At 33.9% G+C, this 25,411-nt stretch overlaps 1 protein-coding gene across 3 annotated transcripts in view; it reads left to right on the forward strand.

The window, feature by feature from the left end:
• ANLN (anillin, actin binding protein) overlaps positions 1-25,411 on the forward strand; it is a 60,648-nt gene that overhangs the window by 24,088 nt on the left and 11,149 nt on the right. For 2 of the 3 annotated variants that reach the window (XM_063113945.1, XM_063113947.1), the window contains exons 9-21: positions 3,224-3,334; positions 4,036-4,274; positions 5,112-5,257; positions 5,537-5,684; positions 6,194-6,329; positions 7,031-7,210; positions 8,154-8,280; positions 8,971-9,019; positions 9,112-9,168; positions 9,787-9,825; positions 10,094-10,115; positions 11,016-11,128; positions 23,868-23,954. In XM_063113945.1, coding sequence (XP_062970015.1) covers positions 3,224-3,334; positions 4,036-4,274; positions 5,112-5,257; positions 5,537-5,684; positions 6,194-6,329; positions 7,031-7,210; positions 8,154-8,280; positions 8,971-9,019; positions 9,112-9,168; positions 9,787-9,825; positions 10,094-10,115; positions 11,016-11,128; positions 23,868-23,954 — 1,454 coding nt within the window. The remainder of the gene's footprint in view (positions 1-3,223; positions 3,335-4,035; positions 4,275-5,111; positions 5,258-5,536; positions 5,685-6,193; positions 6,330-7,030; positions 7,211-8,153; positions 8,281-8,970; positions 9,020-9,111; positions 9,169-9,786; positions 9,826-10,093; positions 10,116-11,015; positions 11,129-23,867; positions 23,955-25,411) is intronic. The other variant, XM_063113946.1, reaches the window with a different exon arrangement.

The following is a 25,411-nucleotide window of genomic DNA, read 5'->3' on the forward strand; positions in this document are numbered from 1 at the left end:
ATTGGAAAGCAGAAATGCTGCTGTGGTGTAAAAAGACCGATCTATTTCTTCATTTCCACTTACTTTTTAATTTCTAATTGTGCAGTATGCATCTTCCTTAGTTCTCTTTCCAGAGGGAGAACTCATATACTCTTGATGAGAGTGTAATTACTACAACTTTTTTTGGAGAAAAATTCAGTAATATCTATTGAACTATAAAATGTACATGCTCTTTAATTAAGCTTTCTGCAACTGTTTCTGTGAGATGAATTCCTGAGCTAGTGTGCAAAGATACGTGTACAAAAGAGATTCATTATAGCACTGTTTATAATAGTAACAAGATTTAAGTGACCTAAATGCCCATCAGTAGAGGACTGTTTAAATAAAGTGCTAAATCCGTGTATTCAAATATTATGTAGGTGCCTAAAAGAATAAGGTAGCTTTGTAATAACATTTAATATATCATAGATACTTTTTAATTTTTTAATCTATTTTAAACAATTGTGATAAAAATACGTTATATAAAACTTACCATCTTAACCATTTTTAAGTATGCAGTTCAGTAGCATTAAGTATATTCATATTGTTGTGAAATATATCTCCAGAACTTTTTCATTTTGCAAAACTCTATAAATACTAAACAACAAGGCCACATTTCTCCCTTCCCTTTATCCCCCAGTAACTGCCATTCTGCTTTCTGTTCTATGAATTTGACTACCTTACATGCCTCACATAAGTAGAATTGTATAGTCTTTGTCTTTTTGTGACTGGTTTATTTCACTTAGCGTAATGTCCTCAAAGTTGATTTGTGTTGTAGCATTTGATAAGATGTCTCTTCTTTTTAAGGCTGGATAATATTTCAGTATATTTTGTGGTATTTTGTTTATCTGTTCATTTGTCAATGAACATGGTTTGCTTCTACTCCACCTCTTGCCTATTGGGTTGCTAGGAACATGAGTGTCCAAATGTCTCTTTAAAGTTTTTATTCTTTGGAATAAATACTCAGAAATGGGGTTGCTGGATCATACAGTAGTTTCAATTTTAATTTTTTGAGGACCCACCATACTGTTTTCCAGAGAGGTTGCACTGTTTTACATTACCACCAACAGTGCTCAAGGGTTCCAGTTTTTACTCCTCACCAACACTTGTTGTTTTCTTTTTTTTTTTTTTAGCTGACCTTGTTGTTACTAACATTTTTTTCATTGCTGTTGTTTGTTTGTTTGTTTGTTTTTTGATCGTAGCCATCCTAATGGGAATGAGGTGATATCTCATTGTGGTTATTATTTGTATTTCTCTGATGATTAGTGATGTTGAGTATCTTTTCTTACTCTTTTTGGCCATTTGTATGTCATCTTTGGAGAAATGTCTACTGAAGCCCTTTACCCATTTTTTTAATCAGGTTATTTGATTTTTTGTTGTTGATTTGCAGGAGTTCTTTATATATTCTGGTTATTAACCCCTTATCAGATATATGATTTGCAAATATTTTCTCCCATTCCATAGTTTGCATTTTTACTCTGATTGTGTCCTTTGATACCCAAATGTTTTTAATTATTATATAGCCCCATTTGTCTATTTTTTCTTTTGCTGCCTGTCTTTTTGTTGTCATATCCAAGGAAGTATTGTGAAATCCAATGTTATGAAGCTTTCCCCCCATGTTTTCTTACAGGAATTTTATAGTTTTAGGTCTTACATTTAGGTCTTTAATCTATTTTAAATTAATTTTTATATATAATATAAGATGAGGGTCCAACTTCTTTTTTCATGTGTACTGTTTTCATGTGTACTGTTTTTTCATGTGTATATCCAGTTTTCCCAGCACCGTTTGTTAAAGAGGCTGTCCTTTTCCCATTGAATCATCTTGGTGCACTTGTTAAAGCTCATTTGATCATATGCGTGAAGGTTTATTTCTAGGCTCATTATTCCATTATCGTTATGCCAGTACCGCAATGTTTTGATTACTATAGCTTTGTAATGTTTTGAAGTCAGGAAGTGTGAGTCTTCCAACTTTGTTGTTCTTTTTCAAAATTATGTTGGATATTTGGGGCTCCTTGAGATTCCATTTGAAATTTAGGATGGATTTTTCTATTTCTGAAAAAGAAAAAAAGAATGCCATTGGGATTTTGATAGGGTTTATATTGAATTTGTAGATCACTTGGGTAATATTGACATCTTAACAATATTAAGTCTTCTAAGTACATGAACATGCGATGTCTTTCAATCTGTGTTCTCTTTAATTTCTTTTAACAATACTTTCTAGTTTTCAGGATACAAGTCTTTCACCTCCTTGGTTAGGTTTATTTGTAAGTATTTTATTCTTTTTGGTGCTATTGTGAATGGAATTGTTTTTGTAATTTCCTTTTCAGATTGTTCATTGTTAGTATGTAGAAACAACTGATTTTTGTGTGTTGATTTTATATCCTACAACTTTGCTGAATTTATTAGTTCTAATAGTTTTTTTGTGAAATCTTTAGTTTTTCTGAATATAAGATCATGGCATCTGTGAACAGAGATAATTTTACTTCTTCCTTTCTAATTTGGATGCCTTTTCTTTCTTTTTCTTGCCTACTTGCTCTGGCTAGTGCTTCCAGTGCTATGTCAAATAGAAGTAGTGACAGCAGGCATCCTTGTCTTGTTCCTGATCTTAGAGGAAAAGCTTTCAGTCTTTCACCATGGAGTATAATGTTGGCTAAGGGCTTTTCACGTATGGCCTTTATTATATTGGAGTAATTTCCTTCTATTCCTAGTTTTTGAGGGATTTTATTGACACTTTAAAAAAGTGAAGAACAAGTTGTACAGCAATATGTATACTATGACCATCTTTTGATAAAACAATGCAAAGTATATACACATATGCATACATAGGGGCAACTGGAAAAACAAACAATGACCTGGTTACGTCGGTGTCCCCTTTCTCTCTTGGTGGGGAGGAAGAGAGAGATGGGAAAGTTAAGAAAGGACAGGTGTTCATCCTTGTAGCACTAAGGTCAAGGGTTCAGATCCCCTTACTGGCCAGCCACCAAAAAAAAAAAAAAAAAGCGCAGGTGTTTTGGGGGGTTCTCAACTTTATGTATTTTTACTTTTGTGCTTATCAACTGAGCTAACCGGCCAGCCTGTTTTTAGATTTGAATATTTTAAAAGAAATGCACTGTTTTATAATCAGAAAAAAAGATACACAAGATTTCTTAACTAAAATATTCTAGGTTCACATATATTAATATGGTCTTTCTTAAATATTTTTTAGGTTTCACTGAGTGCGAAGTGATGAAGTCTAGCCCTTTGAAAATAACATTGTTTTTAGAAGAGGATAAGTCCTTAAAAATAACATCAGACCCAAAGGTTGAGGAGAAGACTGGTTGGTTTTTATTCTTTATTTCTTATTAACTCTGGACACACTATAAGAAATATTGTATCAACAGTAGTACATATTCAAATATACAGTGTCTTGTAGTTTTATAATATTTTTTTTGGCCAGGAAATACTCTAGATTCCACAAAGATGTAGTACTGTTAACAGTTACCGTTAGGTCCCTGTGAAAATCTGAGTAAGACTCACTGACTGTCACAGAGAGAGAAACATGCTGCCCCCACACTCTGCGTATACTGTTAGAGGGTTAACAGCTCCTGAAGCTTATTTGTGAATCCTGCCCTAAGTGACATTAATATTGTCCTATTATTAACCATGGTATGAAAGGGTAGCTCTCAACGATAGAAAAAAAGAGTCCTTTGAAGGAACATTTTTTGAAAGTCTGAAGCTTTTGGCTGTTATCCTACCATTTGAGTTTTTATTTAATATTCTTTCTTAATCTCAAAGTATTGAATCAGTCTTTGATAAACCCAACTTTCAGTTCTTAGAAAATGTTATTGAAACTTTGAAAATTATCTTGGTTTTATATGTTAGTGCTATTTTATTATTATTTTTGTTTAGGAGGTACTTTTTCTTATGACTTCTTTCCCTTGTTTATTTAGTAAACATATGAATGTAAGATCTTCTCTGCTATCCCTTAATTCTTAAAGGTCTAAATCACAGTATCCACCTAATTGAAATATTTTTCAGAAGTGGTACGTGAAATTGAGATGAGTGTGGATAATGATGATGATATCAATAATTCAAAAGTAATTAATGACATCTTCAGTGATGTCTTAGAGGAAGTTGAACTAGATTTGGGAAAGAGCCAAGAGGAGATGGATCAAATGGAAGCAGAAAGCAATGAAGAACAGGAAGATGCACTGAATATCTCCTCAATGTCTTTACTTGCTCCACTTGCACAGACAGTTGGTGTGGTAAGTCCAGAGGTGAGAAAAGACTAAATGTAGACAGGTCCATGACATAAATAAACTAAGTAGTATTGAGATCTCTCCTCCTTTTTTTTTTTGTTGGTAGATGGTTCTTTGGCACTCTGTAGCCAGGGAGATTTTGCAAACCTGATGTCAGTTCTCATAAAAGATCTTAAAACTCTATATTGGTTTCCTGTTGACATTAGATAAAATTCAAACAGTAACATGTCTCGAAAAGTCAGGCATATGGGCTCAAATTTTGGCTCTGCCATTTACTGACTGTTTATCGGTCAGGTTATTAACCTTCATATGCCATAGTTCCCTCGTCTGTTGAATGAGATTAATAATGTAGCTACATCATGGGTTGATGTGAACATTAAATGATGTTAGTATATGTTATTAGTATTTAGCACCAGACACATAACTAATATTTATTGAGAGCTAACTAGTATTATTAGCTGTTATCCTAAATTGAATAACTGCAACTGTGGAAATTGATGAATTAGAAATATTTGTATTTTTATTATTATTTTTTTATGTGTGATTGGTATGGGAATCCAAACCTCTGACCTTGGTGTTATAACACTGCGCTCTAACACGATAAATTAGAAATATTTTTAGAAAGAATTATCAGTGTAAGTTTCAGGTGTCTTCATACTTTTATTTATGCATTTACTTTTTAGGAACTTATTTTAGTTTGTTTTGTTTTTATGATGGATCAGTAAACCTACTGGATGTTTATTTCCTAATAATGGAGAAGAATTCATTTATTTTCTCAAAATTAAATGAATTATCATTTAGAATCAATGTTAATTTCCTGTGAAATCTACTAATATCTGATATGCATTCCTGCAGAGTTTAGTTTCCTCACCTAGAGTGGAATTGAAGGACACCAGCATAAGTGATGAAAGTCCAAAGCCAGGAAAATTCCAAAGAACACGTGTTCCTCGAGCCGAGTCTGGTGATAGCATTGGTTCTGAAGATCGTGATCTTCTTTATAGGTAAGAACATTTTTGGAAGACATTCACTCCCTAAGGGTTGTGGTTTAGATTGACATGTTATGTTATAATTTATAATGTAATTTTATTAATAATTCATCTGTTTAAAAGTTTGGAATAAATTTTATCAGCCTCTATTTCATCAAATGTCATTTGCATTCTGGGAAATGTTCTGCTCATATATGTTCAATACCAATATCAAATTCTGCTGATATGTTCAATAAAAGGTAGTGCTCAGTGTGTTGCTGGATTTCTAATTGAGTGTAAACTTACTTCTTGAAGCATTGATGCATATAGATCTCAAAGATTCAAAGAAATAGAACGTCCGTCAATAAAGCAGGTGATTGTTCGGAAGGAAGATGTTACTTCAAAATTGGATGAAAAAAAGAATGCCTTTCCTTGTCATGTTAATATCAAACAGAAAATGCAGGTATGCACATCTGTGGAAAGGAGATTTGGAATGTTTCTTGTACTAGATCGTAAGCTCTTTGAGGACAAGGGCCCAGCCTTGTTCATCTCTGTACCCTGAGTGACTAGAATGGTGTCTGATGCATAAAAGCTCAGTAAATCACTCTTGAATTCAGTTTAATTTTAGAAAGGTACTCTTTTTTGGAAAAGTTGGAAGCTTGTTTGATATTACTGAAATATTTCTGTTTAAACATGTTTGTCATAAATATCCTTAAAGAATAACTATTGATTGGATGATGATGAAATGTGAAGTTTACAGAAGCCTTTTTATTATAAGGAAGAATGTTTTTAAATGTTTTTGGTGCATGGTCTAGAAACTTGAATAATAAAACTGTAGCATTTTGACTTTATTCCCTGGAAATTTTTGGAAATTGTCCAATCAGATTAGTTAGAATTAAGTTTACGTAAAGTGACAGTGTTGATAAAAAAAAAAAATGTGGTTTTTTTTCCCCCTCTCATTGGTTTCACTAGGAACTCAATAATGAAATAAATTTGCAGCAGACAGTGATCTATCAAGCTAGCCAGGCTCTTAACTGCTGTGTTGATGAAGAGCATGGGAAAGGGTCTCTAGAAGAAGCTGAAGCAGAAAGACTTCTTCTAATTGCAAGTATGTACAATGTAGTAAAACAATTCCAACAAATTTCCAACCAGGGAAAACTGCTATTCATAAATCTCTAATTTTGTAGAAAGGGACTTTTTCTGATTACCTGTTTCAGTTGATCTATTTTTTATTTTTGTACTTATAAGGTTTGTGAAAACTCTTCATTTAAAATAAAATGTGAAAAAAATAAAAATAAATAAAAATAAAATAAAAAAAAAATGTGGTTTGCACGAAAAGTAAAAGCAACTGAAATGCATTTGAAGAAATGGAGCTGTGAAGAGTATCCTAAGCATGAATGAATACACACACACACACACACACACACACACACACACACACACACACACACTCACACACTCACCTTCTCTCTGTGTCTCTCTGTCTTTCCTTGTCTATATGTAGCTATAACAACTCCTGTGAATTTTGTTGTATATGTAGTGATGATGGAACATATTGGAGTGAAAGATGTTAACACCCAAGAAAATTGACCAGAAGTTGTAGTATTAAATTATAAGGACTTGATAAATACATGAACAACTAAGATTTTACCCAGCTACCTACCACCTGTTTGTGTAAAGAAAGAGTTACCGATTTTGTCTTTGGTCTTACTTACAATTGCTACGTCAGTGTGCTTTCTTGAATTGGCTGTCATTTAGAAACAGTTGTAATTTTAATATTTGGAATATTAACTTGCATATTTTACATAGCTGAGAAGAGAACACTTTTGATTGATGAGTTGAATAAATTGAAGAATGAAGGGCCTCAGAAGAAGAAGGATGGTCCCATATCTCAAAGTGAATTTGTCCCATCCAAAGGATCAGTTACTTTGTCAGAAATCCGCTTGCCTCTAAAAGCAGATTTTGTCTGTAGTATGGTTCAGAAACCAGGTATGGTGATTTCTGATTGCATCACTTCTAGATCATATGTTAAATTATGAACCTTACCTAGATTGGAATTGTACAAGATAGGAACAAGTCAAGCATGTATCAAGATGCAAAACTTGTATGTCGGGCCTTTAGTTCCTTTTATCAAGATATGTTTATAAAAAATAACTAAGGGAAAATTTTATGTATGTGTTACCAGTCCACACGATAATGGGCAGGGCTCTAACTGAAAGTAAGGATAGTAAAAACTAATTTTGAACATGAAGTTCAAAATTAAAGTTTTAAAATTTTTATTGTGTCGAACATTCTCTCTGAGGGAATGGAGGGCTAGACATAGGAAAGAAGTGATTTTGAGGTACAGAGAAAGAAAGAATGGAGATTTTGAAAAGTTAGAGCACTTTTGTAGTGATGGGGTAGCTTAGGTTCTAATTTTTGCTGTTGTCTGATTTTGGTGGGATGTGGGCAGAAGTCTGTTAGTAATTTAGTATGTACTTTGAGATATGCAGTTATTAATGACAAGTAGTAAAGAAATAGTTCATGTTTTTATTAGAATTTATCTCTGAGGGACTTTTATAGAAATAAAGTATTTTTATCTCAGTTTTGAAATAGCAAACCATAATTTACCCTTTTGAGATATACACCATTAGCTAAGAATTAGGGATCGTTAGGTAAAATTCAAAGTCAGCAGAAATTGAGTAATGTGGAATGAAGTTATTTCAACTTACATGGTAGGGAGAGACCTTAATGATGCTTTTTCCAGGATTATGGCTGTCTGCTTAGGTCTTACTTAGCTTTTTGTGTTTGGAAAGTTGATTTTAGTAATTTTAAAAATAAATTTTATATAAATTGGTTGCAACATTACTTTATTCCTTTGGTATTCCAGAATGTTGATTAGATACATCTGATTTTGTTTGTGCTAGTTATGTAATGTGATTACTTCTTGCAGACGCAGCAAATCACTATCACTTAATTATACTAAAAGCAGGAGCTGAAAATATGGTAGCCACACCATTAGCAAGTACCTCAAACTCTCTTAATGGTGATGCTCTGACATTCTCTACTACATTTACTCTGTAAGTAAATTAGGCTTTTGATGGTTGAAACACATTTTTCTTTTAGTAGTTAATACAGTCTAAGCGTGCAGGTGGCATTTATAATCTTTGAAATGCATTATATTTGCTTTTTTATATAGAATATAAATAACTCAGTTTTTAATGTTTTGGTTTAACTTTTTTATGTTTCTGATCTTTCTGTTGAGTAGCACATTTCTTCCATGTGACTATAGGTATTTAATATTTTGAAGTGATACATATATCAAATTTGGACCATAGCTTTTTAGCATATGCATTAAATGTCATAATGTATTTTATATTCAGTCCAAATGAAAAGACATTTATATTTAGTGTCACAGATTTATTTCGAAGCAAGAGTCAAAATCCAGTTTGAAAAAATATTACTACTTTTATTATTGAAGATCTTGAGTTGTAAAATGCTGAGGAAAATATTTCTGACTTGTATTATAGGAAAAACTAGACTGTTCTTTATTGTCTTTAGTTAAAAACACAGTGGATTCCTTTACTGTCAGAATCTTGTAACAGTATTTACGGCATCATTTTTTTTGGGGGGAGGGGGTGGCTGGCTGGTATGAGGATTGAAACCCTAGGTGTTACAAGGCCTTACTAACCAGCCAGCCTGTGGCATCATTTTTAATGGTATAAATTGAGGTTTTTCTTATGGTTTTATTTAATGCTTTGTTTTTCCAGGCAAGATGTGTCTAATGACTTTGAAATAAATATTGAAGTTTACAGCTTGGTAAGCAGTTAAAGCTTTTTAAAATAATCAATAGTATATTTTTCTTAACAGTATCAGATTTTAAACTAATTATGCTTTGGGTTTGTGTATAGGTACAAAAGAAAGATCCCTCAGGCCCTGATAAGAAGAAAAAATCATACAAGTCCAAGGTGAGAATTAAGGAACCTTGGTAAAAATATTATAATCAGAAATAATAGAGATCATACCAGTTTTAATTTATGTATAATTTTTAATGGTTATGAAGCTTTTAGATCAGTTTTATGCCCCACATTTCTAGTTACTGCATTAAATAGGTATGAATACTGAAAGTAAACTTATTGTGAGTGATTGTGATCCTAAGTATAAACTTCTGATATATTCAGGCTAGATAATTCTATTTTCTGTGCTTTTAACTTGACGGCTAACTTTTATAACTGCTTAAAACTTTTCTCAAGGTTTTCCTCTGAATTCTTGTCTCACTAAGTCCTCTAATCAGTACTTAAGAATTATGTGGTCCCTGTCTAGGCATAAGGAATAGAACCTCTAACTTGGTTTCTAGCCTTCCCAGTCTTTGTTCTTTTCCTAAGTCATTATTAAGTAAATTTTTTTTTTAGCTCTAACAAAAAAGGAATGACAGTATCAGAAAGCCTTAATAAAAGACTCAGGTATAATGTATTCATATTTAAGAATTATTTTCTATGTGGGAATATCTCAAGGTAGGCTAGTTTTAAATTCTGAACCATAATATTTAGTTGGAAATATACTAAGCTGTTTTTTTTTTCTTCTAGGCTATTACTCCAAAGCGACTCCTCACATCTATAACCACAGTAAGTAGAATTTTTAAGAAATAGAGCTTCCTTGAGAAATCTTCATCTTACACATACAATTGTAAATTGGCTAGCCATTTCTAAACCCTTAGCATTGTGGAAATCTTTAAAATATACTAATGGAGGGAAAAATACCTTATATTTATGTAGGAAGAGTATTTTCTGAAATATAGTCCTTGTAGTATTAAAGAGTTTTATATTTAATATTTAAATCTTTGTATCAAATAAAGGAAATAACTTATGTTTCTTCTTCATACCTTTTTTTTAGAAAAGCAATCTTCCTCCTTCAGGTGAGTGGATCCTGAACTATTTGAAACTTTAGAATAAGGAAAAGAAATAAGCAATTGCATACTTATATATATGTAGGCCACCTTGATTTTGAGTGTTTAGCTTGATCTCTTTTGGAATAATATATTTTTTTCTAACTGAGCTTTTTAGTAACATATAGTGTAAAATTACTGGCTAGAATAGCATGTAAGATAGCATCATGTTATTCAGGCTCTAGCAGATAGTACACATGTGATACCTAGTCATTTGACAATTGTAGCAGGTAGCATTACTCCTCACCCCAACATCTATAGATTTGTTTTGTGGTATCCACACTGTGGAGTCTACTTCTTTTAACTCTACTTATCATGACTGGCATTGTATCATGTCAGAAAAGCATCTTTCTAGTTCGCTGGGAACTGGGGTACCAATAAGTCAGGAAAGCCTTTATCTAGAATGGCTTTGGCCTAAATTTTCCAAAGGGGATAAGGATGGAGGTTATTTCACTCCCCTCCTTTGGGCTATTGGTCTGTTCTCTGTGACACAAGAGGGTTACTAAGAAGGCCTGTGCAGAGATAGTCTCTGCTGCTCTATGTCACCCTGGACTATAAAGACCAATAAAGTCTTTTCCATATTTCTTATGGGAAAATTGCTTTTTATGTACATATTTTTGGGTTCTGTTTCTTTTAAAACACAACTCTCCTAAATGTTAAGGAGTGCCTTAAATACAAATACTTAATAGTTTCTTTCATTAGGAAATATGTTGATGTTTTATTTTCCCTCATATTTAATAGTGGAGGACAATGAGGCAGTTTTCTTTGTGGCAATTTAATTTTATTCTTTTGGAATGGGATGAGGAATGGTTATTTACACTTACCAAAGTCACTCTGAATTAAACGTCATTTCTTCTTTTTTTTTTGTAGTTATAGCCAGTCCAGGAGGTCTCAATGCTGTGCGTACCAGCAACTTTGCACTTGTTGGATCTTACACACTATCATTATCTTCAGTAGGAAACACTAAGTTTGCTCTGGATAAGGTAATCCAACTTTATTTGTAAGGATGTATTACTATTATTATTATTTTAGAAAAATTGGGTAAATGGATATGTAATAGTGCTTTCCTGTATTTGAAATCTTTGGCTGAAAATGTATGTTCCTAGAATTGTACATTTTAACTAGGTTTTGGTGTAGCTAAAAAATATATTTCTTGATGTTGAAAGTATTTCTCCCTTGTATCTTAATAGTTAGGTTTTTAAAATAGTGTATGCTGGTTTACTCTAAGTGTCACTTTTGACTAAAGAAGTATTACAGGCATACCTCAGAGATATTGCGGGTTTGGATCCAGACCACTGCAATAAAGTGAGTCATACGAATTTTTTGGTTTCCCAGTGTATATGAATGTTATGTTTATATTATAGTTTATTAAGTGTGCAATGACATTATTCTCATCAAACACTATACATATGTTAATTTAAAAATATTGCTAAAAAATGTCAACGATCATCTGAGTCTTCAGTGAGTTGTAGTCTTTTTGCTGGTGGAGGGTCTTGCCTTGATGTTGGTGGTTGCTGAAGGTTGGGCTGGCTGTGACAATTTCTTAAAATAAAACAGCAATGAAGTTTGCCACATTGATTGACTCTTTCTTTCATGAAAGATTTCTTCATAGCATGTGATGCTCTCTGATGGCATTTTACCCACAGTCAAACTTCTTTCAAAATTGGACTCAATCTCCTCAAACCCTGCCCCTGCTTTATCAACTAAATTTATGTAATATTCTAAATCCTTTGTTGTCATTTCACCCCCATTCACAGTATCTTCACCAGGAGTAGATTCCATTTCAAGAAACCACTTTCTTTGCTCCTCCACAAGAAGGAACTCCTCATCTGTTCAAGTTTTAACATGGGATTGTAGCAATTTAGTCACATTTTCAGGCTCTACTTCTAATTCTAGTTCTCTTGCTGTTTTTACCACATCTGTGGTTACCTTCTCCACTGAAGTCTTGAACCCCTCAAGATCATCCATGAGGGCTGGAATCAGCTTCTTCCAAACTTCCGCTAATGTTGATATTTTGATCTCTTTCCATGAATCAGGAATGTTCTTAATGGCATCTAGAATGGTGAATTCTTTCCAGATGGTTCTCAATTTACTTAGCCCAGATGCATCAAAAGAATCACTATCTATGGCAGTTATAACCTTATGAAATGCACTTCTTAAATAATAAGACTTGAAAGTCAAGATTTCTCCTTGATCCACGGGTGCAGAATGGATGTTGTGTTAGCAGGCATTAGAACAACATTAATCGCCTTGTACACCTCCATTGGAGCTCCTGGGTGACCAGGTACATTGACAGTGAACAGTGATAATTTCAAAGAATCTTTTTTCTGAGCGATAGGTCTCAACAGTGGGCTATATTACAATAATCAGTAAATCATGCTGTGACAGGTGTGCTGTCATCCAGGCTTTGTTGTTTCTTTTATAGAGTGCAGGCAGAGTAGATTTAGCATGGTTCTTAAGGGCCTTAGGATTTTTGGAATGCTAAGTGAACATTGGCTTCAACTTAAAGTCACTAGCTTCATTAGCCCCTAACAAGAAAGTCAGCCTGCCCTTTGAAGTTTGAAATCAGGCATTGACATCTCCTCTCTAGCAATGAAAGTCCTAGATGGCATTTTCTTCCAATATAAGGCTGTTTTGTGTATACTGAAAATCTGTTGTTTAGTGTAGCCACCATCATCAATGATCTTAGCTAGATCTTCTAGGTAATGCTGCTGCTTCTACATCAGCACTTGCTGCTTTACCTTGTATTTTTATGTTATGGAGATGGCTACTTTCCTTAAATTTCATGAACCAACCTCTGCTAGCTTCAGACTTTTCTTCTGCAGCTTCCTCACCTCTCTTAGCCTTCACAGAATTATAGAGAGTTAGACCCTTGTTCTGGATTAGGCTTTGGCTTAAAGGAATGCTGTGGCTTTTTTTATGTTCTGTCCAGACCACTAAAACTTTCTTCCTATCAGTAGTAAGGCTGTTTGGCTTTCTCACCATTCATGTATTCACTGGAGTAGCACTTAATTTCCTTCAAAAACTTTTCCCTTGCATTTACAGCTTGACTAACTGTTCAGCAAAAGTGACCTAGCTTTTGGCTTGTCTCAGCTTTGGACATACCTTCCTCACTAAACTTAATCATTTTTAGCTTTTGATTTGGTGGTGGTGGTGACGGTGGTGGTCGTTGGCAGCTGGCTGGTACAGGACCCTGGACCTTGGTGTTACCAGTACCATGCTCTAACCAACTGAGCTAACTGGCCAGCCCTCTAGCTTTTGATTTGAAGTGAGAGACATGTGACTCTTCCTTTTTCTTGAACACTTAGAAGTCATTTTAGGGTTATTAGTTGGCCTAATTTCAATATTGTTGTATTTCAGGGAATAGGGATGTCCAAGGAGAGGGAGAGGGATGGGAGAATGGCCAGTTGGAGCAGCCAGAACAGACACAACATTTATTAAGTTTGCTGTCTTTTATGGGCACAGGTTTGTGGCACCCCAAAACAATTACAATAGTGATGTCAAAGATCACTGATCACAGATCACCATAACAAATATAATAATAATGAAAAAGTTTGACATGTGGCAAGAATTGCCAAAATGTGACACAGATACATGAGTGAACACTTGCTTTTGGAAAAATGGCACCGATAGACTTTCTGGAAGCAGACTTGCCACAAACCTTCAATTTGTAAAAAATGCAGAATTTACGAAGTGCAGTAAAGCAAAGAGCAATAAGATGAGGTATGCCTGTACTTCTTGCATTTGGATGTTAAGTTTACAGTTTTAAAAAGTTAATGTCTTGCCTATTTGAACCAATATTTTGAAATAAGCAATATTTTATGCATTTAGTTTTGACAAAATAGGGAAAGATAGATTAATCTCTTAGAAAAGTACTCGTAAATCTAAGGAATTTCCTTTCCATACTTCCCTCCCAAATTAAGAGCTTCAAAATTCAGATCTGTCTTATATCACTACTGAGTGCTATTTTTGTTTTTGTTTCTTTTTTACCACACTGTGATATAACCAAACTTCTAAATAGCGAATAAGACCATTTTAAGGAGGGAACTAGAGGCAAACTTTAGCTTTGGGGTTGATACTTACTATATAATATACTGATATTTATATTATTATAAGAGATTTCTATAGTCAGAATATAGAGATGAAGTATAAAATTAGAAGGCCTGGTTTCTAGTATTTGCCCTACTAGTGATTTATTCTTTAACATTAAGCAAAGTTACTTCATTTCTCTGGGGTCTTGTTTTCCCAGTGCAGAATGTTAACTTAACTTAAAACAATCTGACTTTAAAATTCTATGAAATATTTTCTTTTAGTTGATGACAAAAAGTAGACTATATTTGAAATTTTGATTACTGTTAATGCATAAAAGTATTTTAACATGTAACTTTTACTTTAGTAATTCATCTAGTTTAACAAATTGAGTGATCTTGAGTCTTTTTTCTCTTTGTCTTTTATTTTGTTTGTTTTAGATAAATTATGATGTAAAAGAGCGAGAGCTACTGGGCTATTTGTTCCATGAAAAGGTTGCCACATTTTATTTGCTTGAAACTAATAAGCTTAAAAATCAATTCTCAATTTTTGATTCACATGTATTTGTTTCACTAACTACTCTCATATCTTTTTGATTATTCTGAATAATTAAAGACACGATGTACATTTTTCTTTCTTCAGACTCTTACAGATGGGTGTCTTTTTCTTCACTCTCAATTTTTTAAGGTTTTTTTGAAAGTTCTCTATTTTTCTCATGCATGTTTGGTATTTGGGATTTTTTTCTCTCTCTCTATATTTTTTCCATTCTATAATTCTTTAGAATTCTATATTCATTTCAATATTTATTTTTCTGGGTACCAGCTAGAATACCAAATTAGTAACTATGTTTAAAATTGAAAATTATTCAGTATTTTTGATCTCCATGTACCGAAAGAGTTGTTGGTGATGTTTTAAATAAAAATATAAAACTTATGATCTTGATTAGCTAACTAGGGATATTGCTATATAGATGTCGCTTTGCTTATTAATTTTGAAATTAAAATGCATTCAACACTAAATTATACTGAATATAATTATATAGATTAGAAGACTTTTTTTTTTAGGTTTTTAATATTCCTGTAAAGATCAGTTGCAAACATTCTGTGGTGGGTTGATAGAAATGCTAATTAACAGAATGCTGGATAGTATTTTTTATTTTAAATTCTTAAAACAAGATTCTCAAATTAGACTAACATAAGAACTGGGATTCTGTAAACTTTATTTCTTACTCAGTATTGTCACATAGTCAATTTCTATATATGTAAGAGATTTCATTAATTTCTAAAATGAAAGAGATTTCAATGACATATCGTAAATACAGACCTTTTTGAAAATATTTTGGCTACCATTTTAATTCCAAATGTCACACTTAATAAATTAAAATTAAATTATGTCTCCATTTTCTTAATAACTCCCTTAAAATTATGACTTAAATAGCCAACCACAGGATTTAGTGCAAAATCAAATCACTCAATTTAATTGGTTGTGTCTTGTATTTTTGAGTCTCTTTCTGAGTCATATACAGAACAATTTAGATGTAAACTTTGTCCCAAATATGCTTTTGTGAGTGATGGGGGAAGCGGATATTTGTTCCAATAGCTATGGTTGATGTAGGAGAATATTTAAAATAGTTAAATTTAGATGTATTGTAAGTTGGTGGGGAAAATGTAAAACCTTCTATACTCATGTAATAATTCTATTTAATTGACTTTGAGAAAATAGACAGGTTTCTCATGTCCTACCAGATACTATCAGTACAAGGGAGTGTTTTTTTATTTTACTGGTGCCTTGACCAGTAAAACAGTCATAGGGTTTATATCTGAGATCTCCTTCAGAATGGGATTTCTCGTGAGGTTAACCCAATCTGTTTGCTCTACAGATTTAGGACACCACAAATAGTAGATTGCCATTTTATTGAGGTTTAGATATCTGATTTAATGCTTGGCATCCTGGAACTTAAATTATGAATCTCAATAAGTCATATACTCTCAAACCCTTTCTTTGAATAGAGAATCCAAAACAGTCATAGTTTTATTATATTTTTATGGATTAAGGTAAAAAGACATCCCAAAGCTTATCTTCTGATTTAAAGGAACCTCATAAGTATTTATACATCCTAGGGAATAGAGATATCAATTTAAGTATTATTAGAGCAAACAGTTATCAAGTAAAACAACCAATTAGAATTATAGAGTTTGGGGGTGAAAGGGAGAGTGATTAGGCATTCTGGTGTGCCTAAAGCTACCCAGTTTATGCCTCTTGGCCGTGTAGTTATTAATAATACCCCTTTCACTCTCAAAAATATCCCGATATAAAACAAATTACACAGTTATCCTGATTATAGGTTATATTTTACAGCTCTTAACAATAATCTTTGAAGTACGGATATGTTAAAAGACTCCTTTGTTAAACAGAAAACAATAGGATCGTACATTTTCACACACGTCTCCACACTCACCAGGGTGACCCTTTTGTGAATATCCTCAATTCACTTCTTTATCAGGGCAAGTTCTAACTAAGAACATTGTCTGCTTTTTTAACAGCTGTAGAAAAAGAGGACAAATTCCTTCCTCATCTTTGCAAGATTCTTTTTACCAACAGTTTTCTCTGGGCTAAACAATGGAATTCTATTCATTAGCGTTGAGAGGAAAGAGACTTGAGGAGCTTAAAACTGACAGTATGGAAAAGAAAAATGCAAGGAAGTTTTTAACAAATAGGATAATGAAGTTTTGATTTTACTTTATGGATGTCTTGTAAATTCAGGAGGTTAGAAGTTCATCTCATGGAGTTAGTCCTTTGAAATCTATACTTTTTGGCCTGGAATTCCTCTCTAAGTTATCTTTATTGTGTTGTAGGATCAAATTGTTGGAAACTAACCTTACAGTAAAAACTTCCAATCCCCCGAACTTTCAGCTAGTAAGAGCAATATACTCTAAATTTAGACACTTAATTTTTGTTTTATCAATTTTTGCTTCATATATTTCAAAGCTGTGCTATTAGGTGCATAAACATTTAAGATTATTGTATCTTCCTGATGAATTGTTCACTTTATCTCTGACAATCCTCTTTATATTAAAGTCTGCTTTGTCTGACATTAATAGAGTTAAACAGCTTTTTTTCTCTTTACTCATCTTCTGAGACAGAACAACAGCTTTTTTTATGATGTATTTTTATGTTACATCTTTTTCTGTTTTTTATTCTCAGCCTATCTGTGTCCACGTATGTCATATTTATGTCTTGTAAACATCATATTTTATGTTCATATTTTGTTGTCTAGTCTGACAATCTTTTGTCTTTCTTTCTGGAGGTCTTGGAAAGTGTCCCCTGAGAATAAGGGGGGGGGGTCTACTGTATTACGTTAAATCCAAATAATGTAATAGAATATTCCCCCCATTACATTAAATCCAAATGATGTAATGCAGTATTATATTAAATCCAAATAATATAATACAGTATCCCCCCCTTATTCTCAGAGGACACGTTCCAAGACCCCCAGTTCATGCCTGAAACCACAGATAGTATCAAACCCTATATATACTATGTTTTTTCCTATGCGTACATACCTATGATAAAGTTTAATTTATAAATTAGGCACAGTAAGAGGTTAACAATAGCTAATAATAAAATATGACAACTAAACAAAGTAAGGGTTACTTGGACGCTAGCGTTGGGGTCTGATAACCATGAAGGTACTAAGTGACTGACTGGCAGGTGGTGTATACAGCTGGTATACACTAGACAAAGAAATGATTCATGTCCCAGGCAGGATGGTGTGAGATTTCATCATGCTACCCAGAAAGACATGCCATTTAAAACTTATGAATTGTTTATTTCTGGAATTTCCCATTTAATATTTTCAGACTGTGGTTGACCACAGGTAACTGAAAACCATGGAAAATGAAACTGGAAAAGAAGGGACGACTGTACTAATATGGTTGGGTTTAGTCTACCACAAGAGTAGGCAAACGACAGCCCACAGGCTAAATCTAGCTTGTGGCCTTTTTTTCTTTTCAATTAATGTCTTATATTATTTGTCATAATTAGTGAACCAATACTGATCTATTATTATTAACGAAAGTTCAGCAGACTGTTTTTTCAACTAAAGTATTTGAGACACAGCTATCTCCATTTGTTTCTGTGTTGTCCACAGCTGCTTTCATACTATGATGGCAGAGTTGAATAGTTATGACAGAGACTGACTGTATGGTCTACAAAGTCTAAAATATTAACTGGTCCTTTACAGAAAACGTTTGCCAACTTTTAATCTACCCTCTTTGTCTTTGTTTTCTGTTTGTTTCACCTGTTCTTCTCTCCTTTGCTTTTCCTTTCCTGCCTTCTGGATTGAGTATTTTGCTAATCCTTTTTATCTCTGCTGTTGGCTTTTTAGCTATACAGTAGTCCTTCCTTATCTGCGATTTCACTTTCTGCAGTTTCAGTTACCCATGGTGAACTGCAGTCTGAAAATATTAAATGGAAAATTCCAGAAATAAACAATTCGTATGTTTTCAGTTGTGTTCCATTCTGAGTAGTGTGATGAAATCTCATGCCATCCTGCTTGGAACATGAATCATCCCTTTGTCCAATTCATCCATGCTGTATATGCTACCCGCCCATTAGTCACTTAGTCTAGGTTATCAGATTGACTGTTGCAGTATTGCAGTGCTGTGTTCAAGGCATCCTTATTTTATTTAATAATGGCCTCAAAAGCACAAGAGTACTGATGCTGGCTATTTGGATATGCTAAACAGAAGCTGGAAAGTGCTTCATTGTAGGGAAAAGATGAAAGTTCTCGACTTAATAGGGAAAGAGAAAAAAGTTGTATGCTGAGGTTGCTAAAATCTATGGTAAGAGTGAATCTTTTCTTTGTGAAATTGTGAAGAAGGAAAAAGAAATTCGTGCTAGTTTTGCTGTTGCACCTCAAACTGCAAAAGTTGCAACCACAGTGAGTGATAATAAGTGCTTAGCTAAGATGGAAAAGGCATTAAATTTGTGGGTGGAATAAAAGATATTTTGAGAGAGAGAGAAGAGAGACCACATTCACATAACTTTTATAGTTGTTCTATTTCATTATTAGTTATTGTTGTTAATATGTTACTGTGGCTAATTTACAAATGAAACTGTCATTGGTATGTATGCACAGGAAAAAATGTAGTATATATAGGGTTTAGTACTATCCACAGTTTCACGTATCCACTGGCTCATGGAACGCATCCCCCGAAGATAAGGGAGGACTACTGTATTTTCCTGTAATTCTAGTTTTTAGCAGTTGCTAAGAATTATAATATGCATCCGTAACCTATTAAAGTCTACCTTGATATATTGTTACACCACTTCATGCACCTTACAATAGTTAGAACCTCCCAACGTATAGTTCTATTTGCTCATCCCATTGTATTTTACTACTTTTTTATAAACTGTACAATGCACTATAGTTATTTTTCCTTTAATCAAATTTTTTAAAAAATTTAAAAATATATATTTATATTTTATCCTCCAAGAAGAGGGATAAAATATGTTATTTTAAAATTGTTTTTTATATTTACCATTTGTGGTGTTCTTCATTCCTTCCTGTAGATCCAGGCTTTCATCTGGGATCATCACCCTCTCGGGAAGAACTTCTTTTTATTTCCTGTAATATAATTCTGCTGGAAGTGAAATCTCTAGTTTTTGTTTGTCCAAAATGTTTTAATATTGCCTTAATTTCTGGAGGATATTCTCACTGGATATAGACTGCTAGGTTGGCAGGGGTTTTTTCTTTTCACCTCTCTAAAGATGTTATTTATCGTTTTGTGGCTTCAGCTCTGATAAGAAGTTAGCCATCATTCTTACCTTTTCTACTTTCAAGATTTTTTGTTTTTGATTTTTAACAGTTTGATTCTAATGTGCATAGGTGTGGTTTTCTTTGTATTTATCCAGCTGGGTTTCACTGAGCTTTATGGATCTGTAGTTAGTGTGTTCCGTAAGTTTTTGCAAATTTTTAGCTGTTATTTCTTCAAATATTTCTTCTTTCCTGTTCTCTCTTCTTTCTGGAACTCCAGTTAAATGTATGTTTTACACTGTTGGCTATTTTCCTACAAGTCTGTGATACTTTTTTGTTTTTATTCTTTTTTTCTTTATTGCTTCATTTTAGATCATTTCTATTTCCGGTCTGTGAGTTCCACTTATTTTTTTTCCTGATGGGTCTCAGCCTCCTGAGCCCATCCAATGAATTTTTCGATCCAGATTTTTTTGTCATTCTAAAATTTCCATTGGATTTCTTTTTACAGCTTCCGTTTCTCTGCTGAAATTCTTTATCTTCTCACCTACTTTTGTGCATCTTTTTCTCTACATTTTTTTAACATGAATATCCTTGTCTTCTAATTCCAACATTTAGATCATCTGTGGAACTGCTATTGATGGTTTTCCTTTCCCTTGATAAAGGCCACATTTTATAGCTTTTTCACATCTTGTGATTTTTTTTTTTTTATTGTAGGTAAGATATTATGATATAAAAGAGCAGTAGAGAATGGAGTGGATAATAACTTGCTCTATTGTTTCTCAGACGGTTTGGATTAGGGATTGACCTCTTTGATATAATCAGAAGTTGAGCCAAGATTGGGCTTTGACTGTTTTTGGTCCTGGACAGCCAGGCTCAGCCATTAAGGTGCAACTGATTTCTACTTTTTCCTGCAAATTGGCTATGGCAAGCTTACTCCTCTACTGGTCCTTCTTCTTGGGAACAAAGTGGCCCCTGATTTGGCTCACCTAGGAAGGCACATTTCTTACTAGAATTTGGTCTATTTGGTCTTTTTGCTTCTATAGCTCTTTGATGCCTTTAAGGAAAATAAGATTTTTTTTTTTTTTAGTTTATTTAGTGTTTTCTTATTGTTACAATAGAAATGGTGCTAAATACCACTGAATTGTTCACTTTAAAAGCATTACTTTTTTATATGAATTTTATCACAATAATTTTTTTAAAAACAATGAATTTCTAATATGTAAAACATGAATAAATCTCAAAAACATCATGTTGAGCAAAAGAAGTTAGACTCAAAAGAGTACACGTTCTATGATTCCATTTAAATTAATTTCAAGAACAAATACATTCACAATGTTTTGTAACCACCACCTCTATCTAGTTCCAAAACATTTCCATGTCTCCAAAAGTAAAGCCCCTTAGTCATTAGCAGTTTGCCCGTCTCTCCCTCCCCCCAACCCTGGCAGCCACCAGTCTGCATTATGTTTCTATGGATGTAGCTATTATGGCTATTTCATATAAATGGAATCATACAATATGTGACATTTTGTATCTGCCTTCCTTCACTTAGCACAATGATTCGGAGGTACATCCATGATGTAGCATGTATTGGTACTTCATTCCTTTTTATGACTGAATAATATTTCATTATATGTATATACCACATTTTGCTTATCCATTTATCTGTTGATGGATATTTGGGTTGTTTCACCTTCTGGCTTATTGTCAATGGTGCTGGTATGAGCATGTGTTTACATGTTCTTGTTGGAATACCTGGTTTTAGTTCTTTTGGGTCCATACCAAGGAGTGGAATTGTGGGATCATATGATAATTTGGTTTAATATTTTTAGGAACCACCAAACTCTTTTTCATAGCATCTACACCATTTGATGTTCCTACCAGTAATGTGGGCTTCCATTTCTTCGCATCCTTGCCAACACTTGTTATTCTCTGTTGTTTGTTTTTTTGTTTGTTTGCTTATGACAACTATCCTAGTTGATGTAAAGTGGTGCCTCATTGTGGGTTTAATTTGCATTTCCATAATGACTACCGATGTTGTGCGTCTTTTTATGTGCTTGTTGGAAGATGCAAATATATATCTTCTTTGTGCGTCTTTTTATGTGCTTGTTGGAAGATGCAAATATATATCTTCTTTGAGGAGAGGTCCTTTGCCAAATTTTTAATTGGGTTGGTTGGTTGAGTTATTTTAATTGGATTGTCTTTTTGCTGTTGAGTTGTAAGAGTTCTTTGTATATTCTGGATAATAGACTAGTATTCTGGATGCTAGTTCTTTGTATTTTCTGGATACCATTCCATATTAGATATGGGATTTGCAGATATTTTCTCCCACTCTAGATTGCCTTTTCACTTTCTTGATAATGTGCTTTGTTGTACAAAAGTTTGTAATTTTTTTATTGTGGTAAATAATTCATGAGATTTACCCTCTTAACAATTTTTTAAGTGTATAATACAGTTAACAGTATAATAATTGTTAACTATAAGCCCAATGTACTACAGAAGATCTCTAGAATTTTTTCATTTTGCATGATTGAAATTCTGTACTCATGGAACAGCAGCTCCCCCCTGGCAATCAGTATTCTACTTTCTGCTAACATGAGTTTGGCTACTTTAGATACTTTATATAGGTGGAATAATGCAGTATTTATGCTTCTGTGGCTGGCTTATTTCACTTAGCATAATGTCTTCAAGGTTCATCCATGTTGTAGCATATGACATGATTTCCTTCTGTTTTTAGGGCTAAGTAATATTTCATTGTATTTTTGTACTACGTTTTCTTGATCTATTCATCTGTCAGTAGACATTTAGGTTGTTTCAACCTCTTAGCTATTAGGAATAATGCTGCAAAGAACATGGGTACAAATATCACTTTGAGAACCTGATTTCAATTCTTTCGTATAAATACCTAGAGGTGGGATTTCTTTTTGAGGGACCTTCATAATAAAAGTTTTTAATTTTGATGATGTCTGGTTTATCAGTTTTTCCCTTGTGTTGCTTGCGCTTTTAGTATCATATCTGAGAATCCATTGTCAAATCTAATGAAGCTTTACCCTATGTTTTCTTCTAAGAGTTTTATGGTTTTAGCTCTTGTTTAGGTCATTGCCCATTTAATTTTTGTGTATGGAATGAGGAAGAGGTCCAACTTCACTCTTTTGCACATGGATATCCAGTTTTTTCAGCACTGTTTTTTGAAAAGACTGCTCTTTCCCTTTGAGTGGTCTTGGCACCCTTATCAAAAATGAATTGGCCATAGACATATGGGTTTATTTCTGGACTCTCAATTCTATTCCTTTTGTCTATATATCTGTCTTTATGCCAGTACTACACTATTTTGATTACTAAATCTTTGAATTAAGTTTTGAAATTGGGAATTATGATTCTTCCAACTTGGTTCTTTTTCAGGATTATTTTGGTTATTTGGAGCCTCTTGCAATTCCTTATGAATTTGAGGATTGGCCTTTCCATTTCTGCAGTTTATTGTTCTTTATTGCTGAGTGATATTATATCGTATGAATTTATCAGTTGGTTTATTCTGTTTCCTACTGAGTACATTCTTCTGCTGATGGAGAATGGATAAACATATGAGTCTACTTCAGAAAGGTGGAAAATGGAATTAAAAGATAATATGAATCTTTCCATGAACTATTTGAAGACCCCTCTTATCTATCCTCTTCCTAAATCTTTGTTTTCTTTCTCATATTAATTTGGGTCTTAGGGCTTTTCTTTTTGTCAAGCTCTATTTTGAATTAATTTATTCTTAGAAAGCATTTGTTGCTATGGAACTGGTGGCTTTTTGGCCACATCTTTTGCATTCCAGTTTTAGAAAATGTTGTGTTTTCAAGTTGTAATATTCTCTGTTCATGATTTATACATATTTTATCAAGAAAGATCACACTTTGAAATTGTTTCACAAATAATTTATGCTCTTACTTTGCCAGGTGCCCTTTTTATCCCCTTTGGAAGGTCATATTTATTTAAAAATAAAGTGTCAAGTGAATTCAAGTGTTGAAGAAAGAGGTTTTCTGGTAAGTAACATCACTTAATCTTTATTTTCATTTTTCCATTTTGTGAAATACAGACTTGGTTTCTCATAGGAATGAAGCCTATGTGATTAAGTGGTAAATTGGTCCAGTAAAGATTCGTTGCATGTCCTCTGTATGCCAGTCACTGAGCTGGTGTTGGAATATAATAGGCCACAAAAAGTAATCCTCCCACTCAGGAACGTTAGCTTAGAAGGGAGAAATGCAAGTGAACAGGCAAGTACAATATGGTACCATACTAGGAGAAAGCATAGCGTGCATGAATGTAAATTGGTAGCACACCAGGTCTTGAATATATGTGGGGAGGGTGAAAGGAAGCTACTGGAAGAAGTAACTTCTCCTTCTAACTGAATACGTTAGCCAGGGGATAAGGGGAGAAGTGCTGTAGATAAGGGGAGCATGTGAAGTGGCCGGAGGGCCCTTTCCTCTCTCACCCCCACCCAAAGGAAAGGAAGATGACATATGCAGACAGTGGCAGGTATTTCAGAATAGCTAGAGCTTTAGAGTTAGAGTGGTGGTGGGGTGGGGGTATGAGGGGGTGGACTGGGGAGGGGGTGAGGAGAGTGACTGAGGAAGAACGTATGGTTATGGGAAATGGGCCAGGTGTTAAAGGGTTCTTTAAAGAATTTGGACTTTATCCCGAAGCCAGTGAGTTGCTCTTATAGGATTTTAAGCAGAAGAGAACATCAAATTGGGGGTTTAGAAAAATCATTCTGACTGATGTGTGAAAAGCAGATTAAAGAACGGCATCCCTGAAGAAGGCTAGTTAGGAGAGTAAGAAGACTAGTTGGGAGACTGAGTTATTCCATTTGAGAGATGATAGGGACTGGCAGCTGTGATGGAGAGAAGGATCCATCATGGAGAGATGAAGAAGGAAGGGCAGACCCTGGTGATTTGGCTCTAGGGAGCAGAAAAGCAGAAGTCAGGATGGTGCCCAGATTCCCTGCCATACACAACTTGTTGGATGGCAGGGATGCTCCTGAGATGAGAGACCTTGGGGGATAGCAGATGTGCTCCTCATTCCCACATTTGGGGTGAAAGGGATGGATTTTCCCCCAACATGTTATTGTGAAAAATAGCAAATGTGCAGCAATGTTGATAGCATTTTACAATGAACACCTGTATACCCACCATCTAGATTTTACCTGTAACATTTTTCTCTATCCTTGCTTCATCACATATCTACTCTCTAGTCATCCTTCTAGCCATCCTTCTAATTATTGCTCAATCTATTTATCTTTTTGGACGAATTTCAAAGTATAATGTAGACATTATGCACTTCCACCTAAATCTTAAGCACATGTCCCCTGAGTTTTGACGAATGCGCATACCCGCGTAACCCAAATTTCTATTAAGATATAGAACATTGCCATCACCCCAGAAAATTCCCTCATGCCCTTTCCTAGTCAGTTTCCATCTGAGGTAGGGAGTTTTAATGAATT

Source organism: Cynocephalus volans, chromosome 11, assembly GCF_027409185.1.
Source record: "Cynocephalus volans isolate mCynVol1 chromosome 11, mCynVol1.pri, whole genome shotgun sequence".
NCBI lineage: Eukaryota > Metazoa > Chordata > Mammalia > Dermoptera > Cynocephalidae > Cynocephalus > Cynocephalus volans.